This window comes from Tyto alba, unplaced genomic scaffold (assembly GCF_018691265.1).
Source record: "Tyto alba isolate M040663 unplaced genomic scaffold, T.alba_DEE_v4.0 Super-Scaffold_29, whole genome shotgun sequence".
Taxonomy (NCBI): Eukaryota; Metazoa; Chordata; class Aves; order Strigiformes; family Tytonidae; genus Tyto; species Tyto alba.
The window spans coordinates 12,898,748-12,926,519 of NW_024881303.1; the positions used below are offsets into that span (position 1 = coordinate 12,898,748).

The window sequence follows — 27,772 nt, forward strand, 5'->3', positions numbered from 1 at the left end:
CCAAGACATTGGTGATAAACAAAAACTCTGATCTAGCAGACATATACTCTGTCAGGAAGAGAGCAAAAAAATTACTTTCAAAACAGAGCTTATCACTGGGAAAAGAATACATCTTTCCCCTCTTGTAGTTCACCTTTGAAGTGCAGATACATAAAAGAAATCATCACATCCTATCCTCTTGCCTGGTTTCCATCCCTCGTTCCTGGGCAGCTGCAGCATGCCAGCACTTGCTCATCTCTAAACCAACCCAGTGTCATTTTTATGGTTCCACCCATTGGCGTACTTGGCACAGACAGATACACTGCTGGTTTTTTAATAGCTTCATGCTGGCCCAGCTCTATCCTGTGCAGGGTTTCCACAGCATCGTTACAATGCATTTTTCACTTTTCCCCCCTCCTTCCCAACGTGCCGCTCAAAGAGAGCGGATGCCTGTCTTCCTGCTCCTCTATGTCACCTTGCTCAAGACCTCACTCTCCCTGTCTCCTTCCCCACCCCCTGCGACAGAGTCCCAACACAGTCAGAACAGTTGCCCTCCATGGCACCAAGTCCTCTGAGAGCCTCTCAGGAGTCTCATTTTGAAAGCAAGCTCTTTGTAAGAGGTGCAACACCGGCCACAGCACACAGGGTATTTGGAGCACAGCTGGAAGGGGAGCACAGTTATTTTAAGTTCAAACGTCCAGTTACGGCACAATGACAATTATTTCCTTCTTCTCCAAAAGAGACAGGACAAAATTCTAGCTTTGGGCTTTGTGAACTGCTCCCTAACGGTGGCAACTTCTATGCAGGTAATCCCTCAAAGGCAGAAGTCTGGCAGTAGATATGGAACATGCTGGCAGCATTCAACTTTGGTATGAATATGGGCAAGGCTGTAAGTTGTTTGTACCCAGGATTAATGGTTAATGAGGCACAGGATAAAAAAAGTGATCCATGTGCCACCACATACTTTTGTTTGTTTTAATCTTCTCTACCACATCCATCACTCCATTGCATTCAGGCAATAGGCTTCTCCAACATGATTAAAACACTGATCCAGCATATAGGATGCACGGGACCTAAACAAGCTTTAACTAACTGTACAAGCCTAGAGCATCAGGTATGCAGATATGCACCAGGTCGTGGCTGACACACTGGTCTTTCCAGGATTCATTTCAGCAGCTTAGAGAGGACCCTCCCATAACCTCCACCAGTTTGGCCAGTCCTCTGTCAAATCCATCAGCACGCATTACTCTGAGCATTGTCCCAGATCTGTTCAGTGCTTTGTAGCACGGATTCACCTTTAACGGAGGTGGCTTCCAAGAGTTTCACTCATTGCACAGAACTGTCCTGCTCACAAGAGCTACCAGTTCACTCCAAGCTGACAGCGAACACGTGCTGCACAAACTTCCTTCTTCACATTGAGCCCCGGCCACAGGAACAGAGAAAAGTCCTGTGACTTTTTAAAGAGCTCACTACAAGAACAGACACAGGATTGATTAAAGGCTTTGGAGTAACTAGACACAGGTAGCAACATGCTACTGATTGGAAGGATTTGTTCACCCACACTTCAACCTGAACAGCAATATTAACAATGGATGTGCTAACTGGGATTCACAGTACTTGCAGCCCAAGGGCTACACCAACCTCCTGGAGACCAAAGCTCCTTCCACTTGCAATTTCACACTGCCAATGATTCCCCCCCGCCCCAGGATAACATGCATTACAAAAATCCATGGTTTAAAAAGGCATCAAGAACTAGAGAATCCATCACTTCCCTGGATAACTTCCAATAGTCAATCACAAACAAACCCCCACACACTCAGGCATTTCATTTCAGTCCATGTGGATTTTTTTTGCAGCCATCTATTTGTATTATGGATGTCTCTTACTATGTCAAAATTTCCCTTTGAGAAAATAATTTACAGTAGTCCCCTTTCAGTCTCTTTCAGTAAGCTAAACAGATGGAGTTTGCTTCAGCTTCAGTTTCCAAAACATTTCAGTAGCTCCCATCTCCATCCTTTTCTCAGTTTTTCAACACTAAAGACACTATTTTGAGGATCATTTTCCTGACTGTTTCTGGGTGCAGAGGCAACAAACTGTTCCAGTGACTACTTCACTCTTTACACTCACATCATCCATTGGGTCAAGCTGAACACTGGGAAGCTTTGTTGTATTACCTGCCCACTGCATCCCCAAAATTGCTCTCCAAGTCACTTCTTTGCAAACTTGATGCACAAGGCCAGACCCTTCAGTACTGAGATTCATAACCCTGAAGTTGGGTCATTAAGAGCCCACTGTAATGGCATCAGTCCAAGTTATGAAAAGACCCAAAGCACTCTACAAAATTATCAGTAGCATTCATTTTATTTACCATCCTGTCAGTCTATGGCTCATCCTCAATTTCTCTCCACAGCAATTCCGTATCAATTCCCACATCACCGATGGAAATGTTGATCATTATCAGTCCTCTTACAGATCTCCATGGACCCCATTTAATTAGGATTCACTATCAACAATGCCAGGACTTGTCAGTGAACTTGAAGAGAGAGACCTCATGTCCCCTCATGTTCTTCCATCATAAAGCGGATCAGGGAACTCTGCTTGTAACACATTTAGTAAGTGCTGTACAGCCATTGCAGAGCACTGGTATTTTGGAGGATATTCCCATCTTTTGAAAGGAAGGGGAATTGAATCAGACTCTCATGCAATCAATGCTTAACAGCTGGCTGAATACATTAGAGCTATAAAGTTATTTCTACCAATCAATCCATTTCTAGTCTCAAAAAGAACAAAAGCAGCTGCTGTCAGCAGGATTTGGTTTTCACAGCTCATTTCTAAGTAATGCCAGGTAGAGACAGGAATAACTGACACTTTTCAGTACTGTCAGCTCAAATTGACACAGGACAAAGCAGTGACCAACCAGCCCACTCTTACCCTCCTCTCTCACTCTGCACAGTTGCCCTCTCACCATCTGCTGGAGTTTTCCTGCAACCCCAAGGTCCCCGAGCCCACCTCTCCCTTTTACTACTACTGAATTTCACAACTCCATCCCTCTATACCAATTAGGCACTTGGGAGATATTTCATGTGTCATAACACAAGACCATCATACTTCTCTCCCCCAAACACCATACAAAATATTTTTTTTTTTTTCCTGTATCTTTTTTGGAGGGTGAAATTACTGGTAAGCCTACACTCTTAATAAAATGTTGAGTCTTTTGAGAAATTTCTTCTTGTCCTCTTCTTATATTCATATTGTTTTCCCCAACTTTTTTATTGTACCAGCAACAATTAACTGCCACCTAGTTTTTATTCATCAATGTCATACTACATTTTTAATTACCTCTTAGGTTCATGACATCATCTTAGCAGATATTATACCCCTTTTATGCTCAATATCCTTGCATATTTTTGTGCCTATTGCAACAGAATACTCACTCACAGATTATTTTACTCAGTTCCACATATCTTCACTCTTTTTCCTCCACCATCCTCTCTTCCCCCTCCAAGAAACCTGTTTCCTATCAGGCAGGAGTTAAATGTTCCAAAGCTGAACTGATATTTAAAAGACTCTCAGACTTGAGAGGCAGCTACAGGAACCCTCTGTGTCACAGATGACCCATGAAGAGTTGTTCCTTTTGGTGGAGGCAAGTTTCTTGCTCTTATACCTTTTTTATAGGTTTCTAGCTGTAGATAACAATCAAATACATCCCACTCGTCAGTCTTACTTAGTTCAGCAACCAATAGCCAGCAGGGAGCAGACAAGACACCACTGGCAGGAGAGAAGGCAGACATGATCCTTGCAAAGCCCTTTTTATCTGTAGATCACAGTACCATCATCCTTCTGTAATTTAAGGGGCAACCTGCTCAGTGGAACAAATGCCCCAGGGCAGAGCCCAGCCCTTTCATGACAGAGCCAGTTTGTGCACATTCTCTGCTGCCTTAATTTGCAAATGCCACTACATCCTCGAAAGTGTCCTGTGATGCATCTTAGCCCTTGGGTCTAGGGAAAAAACAGGTATCAACTTAATAGTGCCACCACAAACAACTGCAGAGGAACAGGAATGCAAGATTCTTATTCTTGGTCCCAGAATCAGAAAGGAGAAAAAAATAGGTACAAGCACAAAGCCAAAAATAGCTCCTTTCATCTCCCTCCCCCAAAAGCACTTAGGTTTAGTTACTGCATTCAAACAGCAGCCCTTTAATCAAGGAGTCCTACTTATTCATGAGGAGAACTGTAGCTAGACAAACCTTCAAACACTAGTTCTGCCATCTGGCAGCAGCACTAAGACTTGTTCCCAGACACACACAGAGCACTGGTAATTGCCCTCACGTGGAATTCCAAGGCACTGCAATTGTTCTGGCATTTAAACATCCATGGGCTCCAGATGTGGATTTTATTTGTGTCTTTGTGGGAAAAAAGGTACTACTAATTACCATATATTTCCCCTCCTCAAATACTTCTCATTTTCCTATCTCCAGTTACTTCTGACATCTTCTACAGCACCAGCAGCAAAAAAAGCAGATCGTGTAGGCCCATGGATAAGTATCTTAAAGAATTCGTATCAAGGAAGAAAGTGTGTCGTATTTCTCCTGCTTTCCCTGACTCCGTGAATTTGACACTCTGAGAATCTGCCCAGTGGGGAACAAAGCTCTTCTGCAGGACTGCTTTGTAGGCTTTTCTTTTCTCAAATGAATTTCAAATTGTAATGGAAAGGTCACAGACATAACCCCTCTACTGAAAGTGGCAACTTTGCATTCTTAGAAGTGATACATGTAAGGGAAAGGGGGAATAGAAGCATCTGAAGAGACTTACATTTTGCTTCAGACAGATTCTGGTTAGGTGACCAGACCAGCATGCCAAGATTCTCTCTCTCCTGACTTCGCCTTGCGAGTTTGGCTTAAAAGAAAACAGATAAAAACCAAGTTACAGAGAAAGTCATTTCAGATGCAAAATGGATAAAAAAGTGACTTATCACACACCTGCAGCTTTTAATCAAGATACAGAACCCATCTGCAGAGTTAAAACGCCATCTTCCCATTCAGACCTGAGGCTTTTCCTTGTTTTTTCAATGCATCACCCCCTATATAACATGACAGATACCGCACACTCCCTCTTTCATGCAGTACACTAAGCAGCATACGTTAGATCTAAATTAAAAGTTAATTAATGTTTTTCTCTTCCAGCATACTTGATTATTTTTCTTCCAGACATCATTAAATGAAAAAGGGAGGAGCTAGGCCCAGGCAGCAGGCTCCAAGCCATTGACATCATGAGACTGTACTGTGCAGCTAGAATAACACTGCAGGGTAGACACATGCACTAACCTCCCCAGATTTCACTTCTGAGCGCCTCCTCCCGTCCCAGCAGCCCTTCTACGTCTCCATTCCCCATACAGACAGGAATGCCCACCCAGGTGGCACTGGGTCCTCCAGGACAGAATCAGGTCCTCTGCTCAACCACTCCAGAGAAATTCTTGTGCGCTCACATGCTGCATACACGCACCCACGCTCAAAAAGCAAGACCATTTTTAACCAACTTAACAGCTGGCTGGCAGGACAGCTCTGAAAGTCTCAAGTGAAGAACCACAACTGCACAGTTTGAAAGAGCAACCTCAAGCTAAGGTATGTCTCAGCAGCAAGTTCTTGTGAATCTGCTGTTCTTCGGTCACAAGCAGTCCAGAGGAGGAGGAGGAGAAGAGAAAGAAACTTGCTCTGCTGAGTCAGCACGCACACAGCCAGCTCAACCACTTGCACTGGCTGAGAGAAACCTGCAGGTCTTGTTATGAATGAGTGCCTACAGTACTACTTCCACTACAAAATGTCACATAACACTGAAGTTTTATGCAATATTTCAACACAATGCTATTTTCTCTGCGCTGTGCAATTAGATGTATAACCACCACTTCATGATGCACTAAACAAACAGGTCAGAAAAGTTCTAGTAACACAAAATTACATTACAATGCTATGAACGCTCATGGTTTGACTGCTGTTTTTAACCTAAAATCTGCTCAGCTAAAAACAGTCAGGGTTTAGACGACAAAAATATTTTAACATTAAATTTAAAGCACAAATAACACATATTAAAAATAACCAGTTACCACCAACATATTTACATTGAAATTGCAATTTTTTTTCATGACAAACACCATGATTATCTTTCACACAGTTCGTGGTTTGTTTTTATAAATAAGGTTAGCAACTGCACATACAAGATATTTTGTGCACTGTGCATGTTCATTACTTTCTACACTGGGCAGAAAAACAGGAGTGAGAAGAGACAACAGCCTCTGGTGGTGAGAGATGAGGGTGGAGACCAGGTCTATACACAGAACATGAAAGGTGTCTGAATTTAAAATTACAACTTGACCAGAAAAAAAAAAAAAAGTCTTGAAGCATAGAGGATTAAATTTTACTTTCCCCCTCATTACAACTCTAGGTCCGGAATCCATAGGAAGAGGCAACCTTAAGTCTCACCCTTTATCAAATTTTGCTCCTCACTCTCCCTGTCCAGGATGGTCTGTCCCACTCTAAAGTCTAGCATAGGGTTCAAAACACCAAAAGAAAGTCTCTCTCTCCTCACTTTGCACTACACTGAAAAGCACATTCTCATCCCATAAAAATACTCAAAGACAGTGAGGCCTCCAGGAAGTTAAGCACTTTCCACCCAAAACCCAAGTAGGCCACCACAGTTCAGGAGCCTGATGCCCAAATTCTGCCAGCGAGACTTAACACCAGGCAAATTGTCAGCCTGGCTTTACCACAGTCTCACTCACTGAACTGGCAAAACCCACCTGAGGAAAAGGGTAATGTTTTCTCCTAGTTCAGCAGGCTGAACCTCCTCCCTGATAGGTCAGGCACACATCCCAGCCCAGCTGTCCCTTTCAGGAGCAGAGCACTGCTGGCTCTGCTCACCCACAGTAAGGTGGGTGAAGATCCACCCCCCACCTTTAAAACCCACAAGTTATATTTTGGGGCATTGCAGAGGGAGCACCAAGGTCCCATAGTACCTCATGGCACCCAAGTGAGGTTAGTAAAACGTGTTCCTCATCCTCCATCACAGCAATTGTGTTCTTTGCCCTCCATCATCACTCCCTGCCCCAGGTGCCCCCCTTTGCAAAAGGAGTGCCTTGGATTAGGAGCTACCTCCCTCCAGACTCACATCCCCTCCCTGTGAGCTGGGGTAAACCACTCCCTGGGCCTTACACCCACGACAAGAACCCCCTGCAGATGCCAGGCTTCCTGTAACCGCCAGACCCCCTTCTGCCCCGTTCCTTCCCCTCTGCCCGCCTGCCTCCCTCCAGCCTCTCAGTAGCAACAACCAGCCAAGTTACGCTGCACTTACTGGGTGTGAAGCAGCACCCCCGGTACTCCCGCAACATCTCTCCACTCCATCCAAGCCCACCCCTGCCACCGTCAGCCCTTGCTCCTCGACAGAGGTAGAAGCCAGTGCAAGGCATGCAGTAGGGTTAAGTTAAAACTCATGCTTTTCTACAAGGGACAGAAGCACCGAAAGGTCACCACACATAGAAAGGCAAGGGGCAGGGGTGTGTTCCTCAAACATCCCCAGAGGCCCACACTCCTTCCCTAATGTCAGAGGTGACTTAGCCTGCCACACAGCTCCTTCACCATCCAGCACCCACGCATCTTCTTCTCACACCCACAGCCCCCAACGTTTACTGTCCCCTGCACACAAAGCAGACAGTGTTGACCCCATCATAAATACACACGGCACAAATACTCTTGCTACATGACATAACAAGGAAGAGCTTAAGAGCTTGCTCAAAATTTGGAAGCATATTGAAATGGTTATTTCCGAGCAACAGCCACAAGAGAAGCGGGGGCTTAGAGCAGAGTGATCATTACAGCCCTTTCCTGCATCTTTCCAAGCACAGCTGCAAGGTTCACCAACACGGGGGAATTCCTTCCTGTGTCCCCTGCTTCTGGACAAGGAATGCTAGGGTGAATTCAAACACTATACTTCAGTGACAAAGTGAAAAAGGTAATTAAATCCTTTCTATGTTTCATATAAAAATAGCCAGGTAAGAAGGACAAGGATTATTCTTTTTTAGGGGAACAGATCAATTTAGGATCAATGGGGTTTGCTTGTTTAAGCAACTGCAGTTAAACCAGTGCAACCTGTGTTTAGAGAAGCTGTATATTGGCAGACAAGATCATCTGGCATTTCAATTAATCCTGCACTCTCATCTAGGCTACCCACCAGGTATTTATAAAGTCTCTGCCAGAGCCATTAGCTCCCTATCCCAGCTGTTATGGGAGCAAATACTCTGTAATCACTTTCCCACTGCTGGCTTTCCCATTTGTCCCAGGTTTGGGAGGAATCACGGATGCTTCCTCCATCCCCAAAAAGAAGAGCACCTATTACAAGCAGGACCCTCTAAATTTTGTTCCCCTGTCAGAATTCCCAGGGAATGCAAGCTCCCATTGCCTTTACCCGCACAGAGATATACAGCCCCAACCAGGCACAGCATCATGTTGCTTCTTCCACAGCAGTTCCCATCCCTCACTCTTCCCTCGTCCCCAGAACATACCCCTACCCCACGGGCTATACACTGAAACACCAGAGGGAATCAATCCAGGTTAAAACTCAATTTGTGAAGAAAATGCTATTTTAAAAGTTGGCCCCATTTACAGATGTGGTATACTGCACAAGCCCAAACAGTTCAACTGTGCAAGGGAGGAGATGAGGCAGGGCAGAATACTCATACATCAAAATTATTCTAAAAAGAAGTTATGGAGGCTTTCCCCCCCGCCCAGACCTGTGAGGACACATCTCAACACCAGCCGGCAAGTTGACCACACTGTGTATAGGAACATATTGATTTTCACAGCAGAGAGACACCACCTTATCACTTCTGCCCATAAGTTGAAGCTCTCCATCCCTGAAGGCTCCCTGGGCTGACCATGCTAAGGCACAGGCCTGGCACATGCAAGAGCAGCACAATTCAAGATGGGAAACCCCAACCCACGGCAGCTATGGCTTTTCCACAACTTTTGGAAAGCTGTTGCAAGACTGCCCCACAGAAAAGCAAGACAGAGGTTTCAACCAGCAGCAGCACCCAGTTCAGACTCTAAGAGGTATTAGGCTGATTTAAAAAAAAAAAAAAAGAAAGAAAAAAAAAATGTATCTTGACTGGGTCTTTAAAGCATGTCTTTTCCCTGCTGTGAAGGTTACTACATGGGATAGCCTCACTCCCAAGCATCCATCTGTCCAATTTTCACTTGCATACAGAAAGATGTCAGTCCTGATCTCCTACTACCACCCAAAGTTTAAAGCCTCAGGGGTGAATCCACCTTAGTCCCCATACCTGAGTGATCCTAGCTCACGCAGGAGAACAAAGAGTAAAGTGAGAGCAAAAATAATTTTTTGTCAATACAGAAAAAAAAAAAAATTCAAAACTCTTAAAACCCACTCCCTCCCAGAGCCACACTTCCCTGCTGCATCTACTCTGAGTCAGAGAGCAGAGGATCAACCGCAACAGGACCCTCTGCAGAAACAGAGAAGAAAGATGGAACTTGCACATTCCTTGCAAGGAAGGTAAATTTCCTGGTGTCCTACCAGGCCCTAAATACCCTTCTGAGTCCTCTGATATGTCTATTACCTTAAACCCTGGGTCTGGACCTCCTCCTCTACACCAAGAAATACGCATGCATCTTCTCACATCTGAGGGATTCCTTTTGCAGATATTATAACTTCATATTTTCTCTCAGGCAAACCAAAGCTGTACGAGTGCTGGAATCAGGACTGTACAAATAAGCTCAGTGTTGAACATGCTGCAGAGTTTGTCTCATGAATACATTTGTGTTGACATGAAACCACAGATCTTTGTTCAGGCTCTCTCCAGAATGCTGCGAGAGAGCCAAGACATGTGCACGTGCCCTGCAGGCTCCTCAGCCACAACACTCAGCAGAGTTGCTGCAAACGGACAACAAAGCAGGGCTGAAAGCAAATGTGCTTCCCTCCCCACCTCTACCAGGGTGCTGTGAAGTCAGGACACCTGTCAGGGAAAGAGAAATGGGCATGTCTCCAAACAGAAATTACCAAAGGCCACTGTACCACACACCTGAAGAGACCCTTCCGCATCCTTCTGACCTCTCCCCAGTTTTACATTAGCCATGGAGCAACTGGCATGAGTACAGAAGGAAAGCTGTGCCTGGCAGTAATACCACTCCCTTCATCCCAGCTGAATCTCCTTCTGGCAAGATGAACTAAGAGCCTCTGAAGAGCTGTGTCAAAAGGCCAAAGGGCAAAGCTTGCACATCACAGCTTGAATCCATCCAACACCTCACTACTTCTGAAGGGAGAGGAGGTCCTGTTCAGCCAGCATTTCTCTGCTCTCTGGACACGTGCTCCCTGCCTCTCCCTCCCCATCCTGTGTTGACTCTGGCATTTATCCCTCCAAGCCAAGCACATTTGCTAAAAGTAACCTGGCAAAATAGAAAGCAAACAGAATTTTCCCCAGTTATTAAATCAAATCAGCTGGCTGCAAGCGGAGACAAACAGCCAAGCAGATGTACAGGGAGCAACAGGCCCATGGACAGAGGCGCCTCTGCCTTCACCCACAGAGCTTCACCCCAAAGCAATGGTTCAGCAGCACCCCTGCAAAAGAAAGAGGGGGAGGCCGTTTCCTCTTCCACCAGCACTAATACCTCCTTGACAAACCAAAGCAGTGAATCTGCCTGAGCTTAAAAACTAAAAAGTAATCCAACAAGAAACCTATTAGCTTTAACTCATACAAATTCCTCATTTTCTACCACATATCCTAAGAGACAAGGAAGGGGAAGGAGAAAGCAGGGACAAGCAGGACACCTCCTTCAATCACAGCACCAGTTTAGGCTATCTCAGGGACCACTGGGGAAATGACAGCATACATGAAGAGCAAGCAGGAAGGCAGTATAGCCCACCAGTGAGTGGGAGCCCGGTGCCGTGCAGCTCCAGCCTGACACAGCCCATTTTATTTTTCTTCTCCAAGTTAGAGAAGAAACATGCCAGAATAAACTCAGTGGGAGCCAAGGCCTCTCGAGGAGCCACCAATCACCCTGTCACCTATTATTTTGCTCCTGTAGAAGGCAGTGGTGCCAGCTCCCACTCAAGTTCCTGCACGTGAGGGGAGCTGCTCCGCAGCTCTCCCCAAGGATACTGCATGTTCCAGCTGCGGCTGCGAGCTGCTCAAGAGCGCTTTGCTTTTGGCACCTATACTGACCCCTCAGAGAGACAATCCTCACCTCCGGCAGACGCCAAGACGCACTTTGCTCCCAGCTCCGTCCTGCCCAAGTGGGGGTGAAGCTCTGCCAGGAGGCCTCCAGCATTCTTCCTTCTCCATAACCCTTCCAAATAGTCTCTGATGGGAGTTTTTGCTGTTGCTGTTTGCACAAGGCATTTCAGAGCTATCGAAGCTCTCAGTTTCAAAGCAAAACACACTAACACATGGTTGGGTGAGAGCACTGCAACACACACCATGAAGAGTGGGAACGGGCTACTAGTCAGATCCTCTATTATTTAGAAACAGCAATAAGTAACTTTGAAAAGCACATCCATTGCCAGGTGCTTGATACACACTTCTGTACCTTCTCTGGAAGGCAAACATGGGCAAATCACAGTTTAAAAAGCACTTTCCATAGAATTACAGGGAATTCTTCAGGCACTGATCTTTTGCAAGGCAACAGGTAAGAAAAGATTTCCAGATCTAAGCAACATACTTCATGAAGTTATTAAAGTTTACACAACAACTGAAATCCCCAAAGTACAGGATGGCAAGATTCTCACCTACAAAGGCCACTGCATTACTAACCAACACTTACTGAACCCCCCGTAACTGGTCCCAACTCATTCTTAAATCACGTATTGCAGGTTTAAAAAGAAAGACTAAGAAACACCTCCTCCTTTTTATATGTAACCCTCAGCATTATATAAAGCATGCATCGTATAATACCCAAAGGTGAATAGATGTTTTTGTTGTTTGGGGAAGAGCTGGAGCTGACATATAACAACTTAGCTGTTGAATGCTGCTTAAAGCAGTTTTGGACCAAGTCTAAATGTATTTACTTCTAATGAAGTGAGATTAAACTACTGCTTCCATTCCCAAGTCTGCATTTTCTTTATATTTATTGCATAGGGCAAAATATCCTGTTTATAGTACCCACGATAACTGTTAAACAAAATAAGACAAGGGAGGCACTGACTCCCACAGTTTAAAAAAAACTCGCTCTCACTGGTTTGTTGATATTACTCAGGCTCACAGCGCGATTGTAAACGCACAGCTGCGATACAACAAAATACCTATGTGGCACAAGAGAATTCAAACAAAATTGAGAGTCAGAAGAAAAGCTTTTTCCACCTTCCTTCCCCACTGCTGGCACTGGTGTCCCAAGCAGCAACTCAAAGATGTTTGAAGAACTTTGCTGCCCATCTCCACTTCCTTCTGCATGTGATTTAGTCCTGAGTCAGCAGATAATGCTTGTGATCCCCTTTCATTTGTGTTTTCTGAGGACTGCCTAGATATAGTAGCTAGTATCTTACAGAAATATCACCTTCATAAACACTATAGCAGCGTTAAATGCAGCAGAACATTTTAGACTGGAATCCTGCAAGTTGAGGAATGTTTTTTAATTAAAAATTTATAAATTAAGCAGCAGTTTGCTCTTCCTATACCTGACTACACCCGGCTGGCACTACAATCTATATGCAAATAAAGTTCTGAGGGCATTTTTGTATCTGCCCAGGGAAACAAAGGCAGCTTATTTGGGTTTCCATACAGAGCAGCAGCACTGGAAATGCAGGCTGAAGGGCCTTATTGCTTCAGAATAACTGTAGGTATTGTGCTACAAAAACCCCACGGTATTGCACGTTACAACAGTGTGAAAAAATATTGCTTTAAAAATTACCCAGTTAAAGGTTAATCATCCAGCAACAATTACAAAGGTCACTTTGCAGTGATAAAAAGTTATTACCATTAGAAGAACTGAAAGAGAAAATTAGAAAAAGCATATATAGCAATACATTTTTCTTTAATCAAGTTCAACACATACTAAGTTTGAACTTCATGTCTTTGTATTTATTTTATTTTAAACTTTTTAAGAACATACCTGATCCAAGATGCCTTCCCAGTTTAAGAGCTAGCAGTAAAGCAAAAGCTGTGGCCTACATTTTGCCCAGGGCCCAGGCCAGACCAAACAATAAAGCCAGAACAGATGTTGAGGCCTCGCCTTGATTTTTTTTTTTTTCTCCTTCCTGAATAATAGGAGTCTACTCATTCTTTCCTGCAAGCAGGTGGCACCAATGTGCAGCCATAGATGAGGTCTGAGTAACTATACAAGCAAACAGCCTTTCAATATACACTCTAAGTGTGTAAAATTATTTTTTCTACATGCATGCAATTTCAAATGGAGCTCTGCAGCGAGTTCTGCATATACAAGCCCTGCAACCCATGCAGGAGTAGGAAATACATTAATAGATCTGAAGCATGAATATACCCACACACACACACTCAGTATTGAGAAGCACACCTCTGCTAATCACAACAGGCTTTTGTCTAGACATGGCTGGGGTTTTGTACTGAAATGTGAAAGGGTTGGAGTTTGTTTAAAGAGAGAGGGAAGTATAAAATCAAGAGAAGAAAATGCATATTTGATTAAAATTTTACATTCTTCAGAAGGCTTGCATCTGTAGTAAAAATCTGCACCATCCACTTTTTTTAAAAAAAAAAAAAAAGGAGGAGGGCTAGTAACTATACTACAGCGATCCTGAATGCACAACCAAAAAGCAGGCAACCTGAACAAAGCAAAAGCCTGCAGCACAGGCATTGGGTTGAACCTACAAGTCCCACCAGCCCTCCCAGGCATGCTTCTGCCCCCTCAGCATCACAGAGAGCACCCCCGGCCTCCCCAGACTGCGGTCAGAGCCACAGTAGCTCCAAAGCTCCATCAGGAGGACTGGGATGGGACTGGACCCATGCCACCCTGCCAGTCAGCGGCAACAAAAGCAGGCACCCCACGTGGGGCCTCGTGGGCCCCACACACCCTAGGGCTACCACCCCACAACCCAGGGCTGCCACGCTGGGCCCCACACCCTGCCATCATCCTCGGGAACTCCTGCACGCTCACAGCCCTGCAAAAAAAACAATGCAGGACTTCCACAGAGCCACACAGTGAACCATTTTAAAGTTTGTTAAAAATAGGTAGATGCATGCACACAATTAGTACTGAGAGCCAAGCTACAAGCTGAGCCAAGCCACAATGAGCCAACTACTGTTGGTTTCTGTTCAATCTCCCTGAACACTGCCCCGACAAGAAGAGATTCCCCTTCTTCCCCCTATGCTATTTCCCTTCCACTTTCATTTAGGTGGCCAGGAAGTCACACAGGCACACCTACACGTATGCAAGTAAGATGTACGTATAGAATTTAATACACAGAAAAGGAAAAGCAATAACATAGCACAGTTCCCTCAAGTGCCAGGTCTCGTGCTGCCGACAAATATCTAGGCACTGCCAGATCTATTTAAAGCCAAGCAGCCTACTGATGAGGAAGCAAAGATAAGGCAAACATCTTCCCCTCTTTCCATCATAGATCTTGATTCTGCTGCCTCCCTTGATCCTTAACAATCAACAACTCCTACACATACAGGTTCACATTCATATGGTCTTCCATTTTTTCAATAAGCCAGTCCTCAGCTCTTCCCAGCCACTGAACAGGGTCCTGTTGTGTTCCCTTACCCCCAGAGCAAGAGCAGCTGTTTGGGTCCAGTCCTACCCATTATTCAAAGACAGCACTTAGGAATAACAAGACCAACACCAGCAAAAATACTTCCTGAGCCTGGCATTGTATCTGCATCATTGGATTTAATGGCCCTTCATATGAGGCTGGGGGGGGGGGGGGGGGGGGGGGGGGGCGGGAATCCATCAAATCGGCTAATCCCTTTTGAACCCATTTGTAATTTTGGCATCTACAACATCCTGTGGCAAAGTGCTTCAATTTAATTATATGTTTGTTGTCTGAAGGAGGACAAAGAAAGCCCATACACACACTCCCTTCTCTGCTCTGAAGCTGCTACCCAGTCATTTCATTTGGTGGCCCCATTTCCTGCCTTATGAGAAGCAGAGAATAACTGCGCCCTGTTCACCTCCTCCGTGTCTCTTGCTGTTTTACAGACCCTCTACCACGCTCCTCTCTGTCATCTGTTTTCCAAGCTAGACAGTCTGGGCTTTTCTGCTTCTCCCTCATACAGAGATGGGAAAGAAGAACAATTCCTGTACTTTATCTAGTTATCTTCCTGCTCTGAGAAGCATGTACGCATGGGGGAGGGATGGAAACAGGGCACAACCAGAACTGTACGCAGTGTTCGAGAAGAGGGTACATCACAGGATTTATAAAACATGCCGTAATGAGGTTCTGTTTTGTTCTCAGATGCTTTCATAACAGCTTTTAACAATACACTTGCCTTTTCACTATTACCATTGAGTTGAAAAAAACACTATGACTCCCAAGATCTTTATCTGGAAAGGCAACAGCTAATTTAGAGACCACTACCATACACATACAGTTAAAGGCTGTTTCACCCTCCCCTCCCCCCCCACACCTCACAAATATTACTTAGCATATAACAGCAAGTGTCACCTGTCATTTTATAGTCATGCTGTCACAAAACTGAACAGGTTGCTGTTGCCCCCATTCAGCAGATACCCACACTCCCCCTACTGCCCCCTCCTCCCGTTCACATACTGTCTTTTACACACTGACAAAATAACAATCCAGCTGTTGGTAGTAAAAATAAAAAGCAAGAAACAAAAATAAAGAGATATGTCATTTGAAATAGAGAATATACAAGTGTTGCTTTATTCAGAGAGAAAAGTGCACAGTGGCACCTCTCCAAGCTGCAGCTCCAGGACACCTCTGGCTTCCCAAGGCTTCTCCCCCCAGGAGACATGACACAAAGAGCAAGAAGCCAACAGAGGGTTTCTCAGACCTTGCAGCTCCTCCCACTCCCATTCCAATCAAGACAGCAATACTGTTCAGACCACTGGCCCAAGAACTTCCCCCTCCCCATGTCCAGTCACCCTTTGGGGAATAAGGGGAAAGGCCAGAAACAGAAGAGAGGGAACTGTGCTTTTGCCTCTGCTCAGAAGCAACACTCCCACTACCCCAGCTTTAGAAAGCACTGTACCTCCTTACTCAGAGGAGAGTTGGTTTCCCGTATAAAGCTTTAAACTTGGCCTTCATAGGCCTGCACAAGCACTGGCAACCCAAACAAGCAGCATTTTACTCATCTTTCCCACACACTAAGGACCAGCTGGACTGTTTCTATTGCCCAATGCAAGAAGGGAGGAAAAAAAAGTCTCAAGTGTTCACAAAGAGAGATTAGTTTCTGATTATTTTTAGCAACACCTCTTCCCTTCCCACCCATCCAAAGTTCACATGACAGCATCCTTTTGAGATAGCTTACGCTGATCTGTGGAAGTAATGAGTGCCTAGAAAGTGCCAGTGATGTCAAATGTAGATTCCTAGTTAACATAAAGTAACTGTTTTATTTTTTCCACCACTTCAAAAACCCTTGCCAAGAGACAGTCAGGAACAGATCTGACTAACTAGAACCTGATCTCCAAAGAGTATGGGATGCAGGCACTTCTCCTCCTTTTCCCCCTAACATCTCAGGAGTTCATGGGGGGGAAAAAAAAAAAAAAAAAAAAAAAAAAATCACAACCAGCTATGCTCAATAGCTTATGAACTAAGGCTGCCGGGCACATGTGTTACTGCTTCGCAAGACAGTAGTGTGAAGGGCACACAGACAGGATACACTGGGGTCTCCATCCAGACAAGAATCCACTCAAAAGGTCAAATGAGAGAGAAATTCCATGTTACTGTGCTCTTACAGTGCCAAATCATTTTACACAGCAGAACAAATCAATTATCAACAGCTAAACATGGTCAGGTCCCAAAGACAGTAAAGTTTTCTCACATTATTATTACTATTTTTTAAAACCTGGGTCAAACACCAACACTTTTCAAGGCCATAAACAAACAAGCCCCATCGCATACTGTGGCAAACACACATCTTCCAAACCCAGATGGGTGCTGTGGAAAGACTGGACATCCAGGAAGGTACCACCACAGCACCTCCCTGCTGGAGGTGGTGTCCTCCAAGAGCAGCAGAATTAGGCCCTGCCAGCACGCCCAGGAGAGGCCTCACCTCTCTGCTGAAGTCACCTAAACTAACCCAGCCACTTCTACCTGAAGCTAGTTTTGTAGAGGTTACATGAGTGGCCCAGCTGACAGAGCAGCAGAGATAACACCCTCTGAAAAAAGGGATACAGCTTCCCCTCCCCAAGCAGCCATCTCCAGAAGCAGACACCTGTCTTCAGGCCAATGTGAGCATAGGAGAAGCTTATATATCAAATCCCACCCAGCACTGAGTCATGCACCGATGTGGTGTGCAACTGCCATCAACAGGCTGCGAGCATGCCCAGTTTAGCCCACACAAATCCGACTTTTAAACGTCTGCAACAGTTGCATATCCTTCTCTCACCCCCATCCATGACAGTCTTCCAGGTCCTTATCCTCACAGCACCCCTACCAGCAGATGAGAGCTTTTATCAACACACACACACAAAGTGCAGAGTGCCAGGCTTTCAGGAGTTGAGCCAGGTTTCCTGGGCCCCATGTTAGACCCCCAACAGTGGGTCATCCTCATCATCTCACTCTCAGAAATGCTGAAATCAAATAGGGGGCCATAAATAACACATTTGTAATATTTCAAATCGGATCTTGAAAACAGCCTGCTTCCAGCTCTTCTTGGAGATGACTGGTGTATTCATTAACTCACAAGCTCCCCAAGGCACAGACAGTCCCTCTCCTTCTGTCTGCACAGGGCCTGGCTCAGCAGGGTGCTGCAAGGATAATATTCATACCCAAAAACAAAGTCAGATTTAACGTGCCCTTGAAATGCAGGCAGCTCCTGGATCACATTTTTCTCCATTAGATTGCACAAGTCAGCTTGTTTTCTTCCCATTTTTGCCAAACTCAGAGGCACAGTGACAACTATTTTTAAAATATAGCTAACAATCATGGCAAATCTGAAAATTTTGTTTTTAACATTTAATGTTTAGTAAAAGCCTATCCAAAACAAGTCATCTGGTTTCTCTCCTTTTCCTGCCTTCAAAAGTCTCAGAACTAGTTTGTCCTGCATCTACATTAATAATTTCAGAGCAAGAAAGCAGTATGATAACTATAAGAGAGGCTTAACAATCTTTGCTGCACACCAAGCACTGCCTTGCACTCATTCTGCACTGCTGTTCTGCTCATACTCCCACTTTACACCAATCATAACTGATCCTAAAAGATGCCAAGAAACAGCAAACTGGAGAGACAGGCTCTCAGCAATAAGCAGCAGCAAGTACGCTTGCAGTCAGAGGAACAAAACAGGGGCACAGCCCTGCAAAGATGTTGGATTTTCCTGAGCTGCCTCCGCTTTGGGATTACGAACGCTCCTTCTGCAGTGCCAGCATTTGCATACCACAGCATATTTACAAAGAAATCAATCGGGACACAAGCACAAAGGTGAACATGGAGAAGAGGCCTGTAGAGCTTGGGGCATTCCACAGGAAAGCACACTGCTTTCTGCTCTGCTTCAGGGAAAAGCAAACTAGGTAAGACATATCCACATATAAAGCATGATCCCCACCCCATTTAACAAAGAGGACAGAAGTTTGCAGGCGCAAAGCCGTACAAGCGCTCTAAAACGCAACCACCACGTGGCAAGCGTTAGGAGCAGAGCTCACACAAAGAGCTGAGAGGCAGCCGGAGACCGAAGGGAGAGGGCTGGGAAAGCCTCTGCTGCCGGGAGAGCGGGGAAGAGGAGACCCAGCCTTATTCTCCAGCCATCGCCGCAAGGAAGCAAGCACAAAGGGGACGGTGAGCCTAAGAAGATAAGGAGAAGCCAGTTGAAAGCCAGCCTGGCAATGTAGATAAACAGAGGAGCCAAGACCCTGCTGGAAGGAGAAACGTATGGTTTGGTAGAGAGCTGAGGGAGGAACCCAGCTTGGCGCTGCCCCGGGGAGGGGAAGGAGGAGACACTCCCCGGCGAGGCAGAGGAAGGCAGTTTGCACAGCACTTACCTGCCCTGGAGCACGTCCCTCGCACCGCACAACGCTGCGGCATGGTCCTCCTCACAACACAGATACACAGCTACAAAATTAACTTAATTTTACTGTGTTCAGGGCCATTAGTCTTTCCAATCTGAGGACCGAGATACTATACAACAGATAAATGCCTCTTTACTGAAGCTGAAAATTCTTCCTTTTTCTCCAATTTAAAAAGAAGGGGGGGGAAAAAATGCCTTTTAAACATAATTCATGCTCAGGGCAAAACATCCCCTCTCTCCCTCCCTTCCAAAAACCATCATCATAGTGAAAGCAGCCAGAGTCTCTGCCTGTGTTAAGAGCCCAGAGGTCTCATTTTCCCTTCCCACAAATTATATAACGGAAAAAAAATGCAGTGGCCAACCCCCAGCAGCTGTTTGATAGGAATACAGCTGTGTCTCCTCACACATCAGTTGTGCTGCCCCACACTGCACTGGACAAATTCAAAACGTGGCTACCAAGCTTATTTTTTTTTACCCAGTGACCACTGGACAACTCCATAAAAATAGGGCACCCTACTGAGCTCCAGCCGCATAAGGAGGCATTAACAATCATCCCTGTCCTACACCCAGTGCTACCACTCTGGCCACTCTAGAGCATTGTCTCCGCACTATCACCTTCTGAGCATCAGTGACCCAGTACAGCCTCTTGTTCTGCCACCAGGTCACTTCAAATCCAAACCTCAGCTCCCCAGCTTGTAGAAAAGTGCTTAATGGGGCTTACACACGTCCATACAGAAGTGAAGAGGGAGGCGGAGCAGCAACAAGGACAAGGTAGCAAGGGAAACAAAACACACTGGGACATAAAGAGGACAGAGAGCCTCAAGGGAGGGACAGTATTTAGAAGAACAGAGTTATCAGAGACTTAGAAGCTAAAACCGTGCTAAGGTTGCTGGGGCTTCAAAGGGGAAAAAAAGAAGTCCATGCAGAGCATCTTGGAGAACACAACAGGCTTACAGGTGCATATGTGGGCTGGAGCAGTGAAAAGCTGAGACACACTGGCACCAAAGGGGAAAGCAGAATGTCAAAGACAACTACAAGGCAAGGCAGGCCAGGGAATCTGCACCATTTACCCATAGCAAGGGACTCTGCCAAGCATTTTGGGACACTTGCATCTTCCTCAGCAGAAAAGCTGTGTGTCCTCTTCATTTCTATCCTGGCCTGCATTTTCCCAGCACAATTTATTGCATTTACTTAAAGACAAGTGTGTTCCCTGACTTCGGGATTTTCATAGGCTGCTATTTCAATAAAGTTTACTACCTTAAAGGATAGACTACAAGACAGGTACCATGAAACAGGGACTAAAACCCACCATTCTTAGTGCAACTGAGCTCTGATCTGAGACTGGGAGTTATAGGTACTGCTGCAACACTGATTTCACTCTGTATATTTGCAAGTCTTGAGTCTTCTGCTCTGTGCCACCACTCAAATACAAATTGCTGCAAGTCCAGCTGTATCTATGTTGAAGGGGAAGAATGAGTGTCAAAATAATTCAGGCTAAATTGACTCCGCAAACTTCTCTCTTCTGCTCCTCCTCCTACCCCATAAAATCCCTCAGCCTGACTTCCCCCTCTGTGCATGCACACAGACCCTCAGCAAAAGCTTTGCACACATTAAACCAATACTCATTAACATGGCCAGGGGCACTGCTGGGAGCCTCAGCTCCCTTTAAGGCATGCTCCAATTAGTCCAACTTTCTAATGATAAAACCATTTGTAGTCAGTTATTCATGATAGTGGCAGTGATTCTTGGTATAATTCTGTTCATTAATACCTAGCCTGCATGCACAACAGCAAAGGAGGAAGAGTTCACAGTCTGCAGGATATCAAGCTTCAGTTAAAAAAATAATATAAAATCAAACCAACACAAACTCAAGGGTAAACCAACTTGAGCAAGACAAATGAAGCCCTTTTCCCATGGCAGTTTTTCTGCACGAGCATTTATTGTGCAGAGCAACAAGAACATCTTCTTCTACTTGTTCCTAAGATCCCACACAAGCAGTGGCCACAGAAGGTGCTGGCTGGCTGTACTGGACCCAAATACAAGCAGGACTCCAAGCTCACTCTTGTCAACACTTCCCACATCTCCACTTGCTGAGCCCTGTGTGAGGGCATCCAGCTGCAGCGCTGTGACATGCTCACCCCCCCACGTCCCAGCAGACAGCTCTCCACTATCCTGCAACAGCTGTGGGAGCTCCCTGTAGGAACAGTCACCACACGTGTCACCGCACGAGACACAGAAGCAACAGGGAAATGGGACTCCCTGAAGGCCCAGACAAACCCCATCTTCAAAAACTGTCATTCAGCAGGAATACGGCCCAGGCTTTCTCAACAGCTGGATGTTAGATCTTTGCACCCAAGTATTGTTTCTGGTATATCCAGTATAAGCTACAAACACCCCCTCTTCTGCTCCAGCAAAGGCTGAGCACCAGCAATGTTTTCAAGACCTTGGCACAAGGCAGGGAAACAAACATCCCCGACAAGCCCCAAGAAATTTGGGATGCTCTTTTCCTCAAGATCATGATTATCAGGTACCAGCACTGTGTTCAGGCTGGTAAGCTACATGCTAGATCAATTCACATGGCCTCCAGCAACACAGTCCTAACAACATTGCTCTTAGACCTGTAGCCAACTTTTGCACGGTACTTCAGACTGCCAAGCTGTTGACTCCATCGCCTTACTTGTTTCCATGCCCCCACAGAGAAAGAAAGAAAGAAGCTGCAAACAAAACTCCTTAAAAGACCACTTTCTCATAGCAGTGTTCCAGATCCATTGTCAGTTGTTCCAGGATTGCAGAATGAGACAATCCCATTGCATCTGGTGCTGTCCTGAAGCAGAGGCATCAGCTTACATGCAGGAGAATTTAGATGCCTGTTGCCGCTGAGTTCCGTCTAACGTTGCAGTCTCCTCCAAAAACCTCCATTTTCCCTTTCATAGAACCCAACAATTCAGCCACAAGTATGAACAGGTTCATCAAAAGACATTATCAGTCCAAAAGCAGTTCAACAATGAGTCCCAGGGCCCTGGCAAGTCCCCCCACAACCTCAGTATCTCCTTATGCAACTGCTCAATCAGTATGTAGAGAAGTCACATGAGACTAGCAGAGATGCTGGGAGAGCAGGTTTTAAGTTATTCCTGCACAAGAAAAAGGAACAATAATTAAGCAATGCCTAATGAGATGCCTGGGCTCTATCTATTTGAGAATCCTTGCACCCTTGACTATAGCAACACACTAAGAAAACAGCACTCCCTCTATGCAGTTTGTTTAAATATCTGTGCTATCTCCAGTAAAGAACTCCGCAGCAATTTCTAGGAAAGATGACACCAGAGCACCACAGTTTCCACATCTCTGGCTTACTGCCCTTGGATAGTTCTTTTTGTGCAGTCAGTAAGACTGGAAAACTTGTTTCCATCTGACACTGGTTGGTGATGCAACCTCCCTCCCCCCACATCCTAACCACGAGCAAAGCCATACTGAAGGTCCCACCCCAGTGGTCTACAGAACAGAATAACTACACCTTTTTCTTCTGAGCCCCACTTCATCAGGGTTATGCTACTGCAAAGCTAAAGCTTTCACAATGAGTTTCTAGGTTGCTTCTCTGTTCCTAAAACTGAAGGTGGCATGCCAGCAGGCTCAGCTCGTGCCCTGCAGTAACGCTTCACGTAAGGCAAGGGCACAATGCCTTTGCTCTACTGCACCATCTGCAAGAATTTCCCCTGTAGGAGCAGGGCAAAGACAAAAGGGACAGGGAACACACCAAGCTACAGTATGAAGAAACAAAATGTAAGCATTTGTCTCTTACAGCCATCGCTGACAGAAGGATACTGCAGAGTAGATCCACCCCCCACCCCCCAAGCTGTATGCATAATCACTAGGCAGTCAGTTTTTCCCTCACCAAGTTTAAGATTGCTCATGTCCAACTTTACCCTGTGATGCTGGCACCTTCCTGAACAGAGGCTTCAATTCAAACGTATAGGCCAAGGACACACTATCAACACCACTAGGAAAGCAGATTTTTCTGCTTTCAGAAGCCCTTCCTCTGCTGTTCCTACGGAACCATCAATTTTGGCCACTTGAAACCATGACACAAGGGGGGAAGGGCGGGAAGAGGGAAATTTTATCTGTATTAACCAACTCTTCCCTGGCTCCCTTGGCTCTTCTGTAGAAAACTCACTTGAAACCATCACACGACCCTACCACTTCTGCCATCGTTCAAAAAACATAGTGAGTTTCCCTTGTTCCTCCTGTTTGTTCTCATGATTTCAAAGTCATCTACAGTAGTATCATTCTCAGCACTGCCACTAAAAGCAACACTTGTGAATTAGAAAGGGAACTTCCCCAGCCTCCTAAATCCTCGGTAGAATAAGGCACACATGCAGAGGACAGAAGGTCACTTTCCTGTCTCAATACATCCCAACATAAAGATACCAGTCTTGTTCACATCAGACATCAACCAACCAGAGGTGTAATGTTTCCTGAAGTTTTAAAACACAGGGAGCAAGAACTAGTTCCCTTTTCTTTCTACCTGTCCTTTCCCAGAAGTTTTCAAACAAGTCAGTTGTAGGAACTTGGAACTTCATTTGCTCATCTAGGAATGAGAAACACTTCATTCCTAATTGAGCTAGACCATAAATTTCCATCAGGTATGCTTTCAAATAAAGCCCTTTAATACAAGGTACATTTATCACCATTCAGAAGTGAGACTAGAACATCACAGCACACTACAGTAGGAAGTGTATTTGTTGCCAGTTGGTATATCTCTAAACTGAGACAAAGGAAGGAGGAAAAGTGTCAGAAATAGTATCAGTATCATTAACTCAAACAGAAGGTTATATATCTCAGGGACTCTGAAATGGTACATAGATAAAGACCTAGTATCATAATGTTAACGTAAAGAAATAAGTACAACATCCCAGTCTACATAAATGTCTTTCATTGTGACATGGAAACAGGAAGAACAAAAAGTAAATCTGATCCCACGTTATCACTAATTCAGTTCATATATACCAATTTTTTTTTAAATGAAGAAAACATTTGAGTTCATTAGCAACAGAAAACAGCCTGAGTAACTGAAGTGCCACAGACATCTCCATTTAAAGCTTTTCGCTTTTAATCCTAAATATATCTCAAGAATATCCCTTCTGATATTTCCACACTGGACTTGGGGAGGGGAAAGTGGATTCTGAGAGCTAATGACTTACTCTTTTTCCCTATTGAGTTCTCACATCCAGCATATCGCATCCATGACCTTTCCATAGAGATTAAGTGTTGTTTCATGTACTGAATATTGCCCTAGAGAACTAGCTGGCCTTCATGAAACACAACGCTATCATCCATGAACTAGTCCCAGGTATTATTTACTTCTGGTTATGAGGATCCATGTTAGTGTGACCTTCTGACTTTAAGCCCAGAGTTCACAAGATACCCGTAAAACCACTGTATTCATTTATTAAAACAAACAAAAAACCCAAGGGAATTATTTTCTTCTCATAGACTTAGAAGATCTGTTCCTTGGAATGGGACTCCCTGCATTTCATTACTGATTCATGAACACCTTACCCTGCTAAGTTGCTTTGCAGCAAGAAACCCCATGTTTTCTCCTCAAGCACTGTTACAACAAAAGCTTAGATCATCTGCTAGAATGCTTATGCACTGCAGTTCTGAAGAAAAAGCTGTATGAAAATGGATTTATTTCCGACTACTACAGAAACTGACTGAACGCAGAACAGGGATGCTATGTGGGAAACCATGTTTTGTTCCCTGAAGCAGAAGCAAGTCATTTTACCTCAGTGCCTCAACTTCCTCCTGCCTTCAACTTGTGGCGATACTCAGCACTTTGCAGACATACATGTAGAGGGCCAGAAAGGCTAAAGGCCATTATCAGGACAGTGTTTTGGGCTTGATGGCAGAGAGAACTGCTGCACACACACAAGCCAGGCAAAGACAGACCTTGAAGGAATTTTTACCACAGTGCACTTCAAAGTGAGAAGACCAGAGAGAAGAGAGTCAATTCAAGTTACCTTCTGCAAGTAATGGTGGCCATAGGAGGCTTCCATCTCTCACATCCAAAGAAAGAATCGCCCAGTATAACAGGTTACCAACACTGGCAGATCACCATGCCTGCTGAAGAACAACTTCCACAGCAGACTGAACTACAGAAATGCCCCTTCTGGGGGAAGGGGGAGAGTGGAGTTCTGCAGGAAGAGAGCTACTCTGCTTTCCAGACACATCCTCCATTATTTTGTATCTTTTCCAGTGTAGACACTAACAGCATTTGCACACCCAGTTCCAGTGCTAATGGGAGCAGACACCAGTGTCAAGCCAGTTACCTGGGCAAGTCTCTTGCTAGCTATGTCCCTTTTGCTTGAGACATGGGCCTTTCCAGGGATCTAGACATCAGAGAACTCCATAAAATGGTTCCTGGCCTGAGGGGGCAAAGCAAGAGCGGAAAACATTCACTCCAGCAGGAAAGTATCCTTGGGCTTACAGCCTCAGAGGGGTGTCTAGTAGGATATGAGATTCCTTGCCTACCTAGGAAAGTCTGCACCTTCCCAAACATCATTTAAGGTTTCACAAAACCCCTTTTTAAGTAGGAGACCCCAGTGAGAAGGAGAAGAAAGGATGGGGAAAGTAAGCTATTCACAACTAACTGGAATTCCTCTGTAAGGGTTATACAGCCTTAACTACAGCAGATTAAACTCACACCCTAGCTCAGTCTATACAGGAAAAGCTTTTTAGTATAGACAAAGAGTAAATCAGAACCCTACGTGTCTGCAGATCTGTAGCCAGAGCTGTGCTACCTAGCATAAACTTTACTTAAACTACTAAAAGAACATAGCAGGAAGATAATACCCATATACCTGAGCTATCAAAAGGAGTTCCTGAACTTCTTATACCCAGGAGTCTCACTGTAGAGTACAGTTAGCCTACCTATAGCTGCTACACCAAGAAGGGACAATCATGACATAATCCATGGTATAATTGAGTCAATTCAGCAGAACTTCACCAGGAAACTGAAATCCTGGTCCATTTGGTGTGCTCCTCCTTAGAGGCTGCTGAACTAAGCCTTCTTTTCCTACAGTCAGGTTAAGACAGACAGCAACCTTCAGGCTGAGTCCAAGGATGCTCTGACATTCCAGAGTGTCTTCATATGCGGTACCTTTGTAGGATGTATTGCTAAATTACAACAGAAGGGCAAGGCAGAACCAACCTCATTCCCTCAAATCTCACGTTTCTCCATTATGCAACTTGATAGGTTATTATGTGACAAGAGAAAGTCTAGCCCTAGTTCTGGTTGACCGATGCCAATAAAAAGGAATTTTATCTCTGGCTGGTAAAATGTTGGATGGAAAAAAAAAAAAAAAAAAAAAATCAGACTGAACCACCCAGTTATTTACAGCACTGAAGACTGCCTGTTTTGATTCAAGTCAGCACGATCTTCTGGAAAACTCAAGAACAAAAAGCAGTAGTTAAGGAAAATAAGTTAGTTACAGAGAAACTAATGATCTATCTCTGTTAGACCTCAGAACAGAAGAAACTGCATGTATGTCTATCCTTTTCTAGCAGTATTTCAAATACTAACAAACAGGCAAATGAAGGAATAAGTTAGTGAACTAGAAAGAAAAGCAAGCTGCTAGCCATAGGAAAGGAAGCTATCTCTGTCTCTGCAGATTCAGATACAAGTCTTCTCCCCAACTCCCCCAGTCCATCCTTCCTCACGTGCCACATCAGCTTATTCTAGCCAGGCCCTGCAACGGCGGGTACCGAGCGCAAAGCCTTTAGGAGGCAAGAAGGCAGAAGCGATTCTGTGAAGTTCAGAACACCAAGGCTTACCTCCACACCAGGTGAGCTGCCTGAAAGATCACTGGAGATAGGTATTAAAAAGAAAAGCTAAACAAATGAGGACAAGATATTTAGGTTCTAGAGGTCTTATTCTTATCATAAAAGCTCCTAGAAAACTACAAGATTTTAACATATCGCTAAGCTTTAATCAAGTCTCTTGCCAAGTTACAGTTTTGGAGAATCACAGGTGATAAAACAATACTGTGGATTAGAACCAGCTACATAAAAACAAAAGGGAGGAGGAAAAAAAAAAAAAAAACACACATCATAAATTGGAAAAGAGAGAAGTGTCAATACAAGGCCCAGCCTACAGCCCTCTGACCCAAAGGGACTTATCCCACTGACCTAGCTGGGCTCTGGTTCATGGCATTTATGCTCTGAAGTTTATGGATTCATTCCATAGCAGCTAAGTACGAAGCCATTCCCAGTATGTATCCTGCTATATTGGCAGAGCTTTGCTTTGTACAGCTATACCGAACTGTCTCCCAGCACGTTCTGCTGGTAGAAGGGTGGGGTTTGCTGGCCACACAGCACCTACCTTAGGGATTTCTGCCTGCCAGCAGCTGACCCACACCTCTATCTCAAATACGAGCTAACAGCGTACCACTCCATTGCAAGCCTGCACACAGCCAATAATTCCAAGTTTCTTTTTAAAGCTGCAATTAATAAAGCCACAAGGAAAGAGCTTTGTAAACTAGTAGAGCCACCCTGCAAGCCTTCTATCAGAGCCAGTCACAGTGTACTTAATGATGGGCCTCAAGGACTGCTCTCAAAATACCAGCAACATTATTTCTGCTCCGC

The 27,772-nt window shown here is 44.8% G+C and overlaps 1 protein-coding gene across 2 annotated transcripts in view; it reads right to left on the reverse strand.

Moving 5' to 3' along the window:
* The window catches only part of RCOR1 (REST corepressor 1), an 86,655-nt gene that overhangs the window by 38,121 nt on the left and 20,762 nt on the right, over positions 1–27,772 (reverse strand). For both annotated transcript variants that reach the window (XM_042799136.1, XM_042799135.1), the window contains exon 3: positions 4,792–4,875. In XM_042799136.1, coding sequence (XP_042655070.1) covers positions 4,792–4,875 — 84 coding nt within the window. The remainder of the gene's footprint in view (positions 1–4,791; positions 4,876–27,772) is intronic.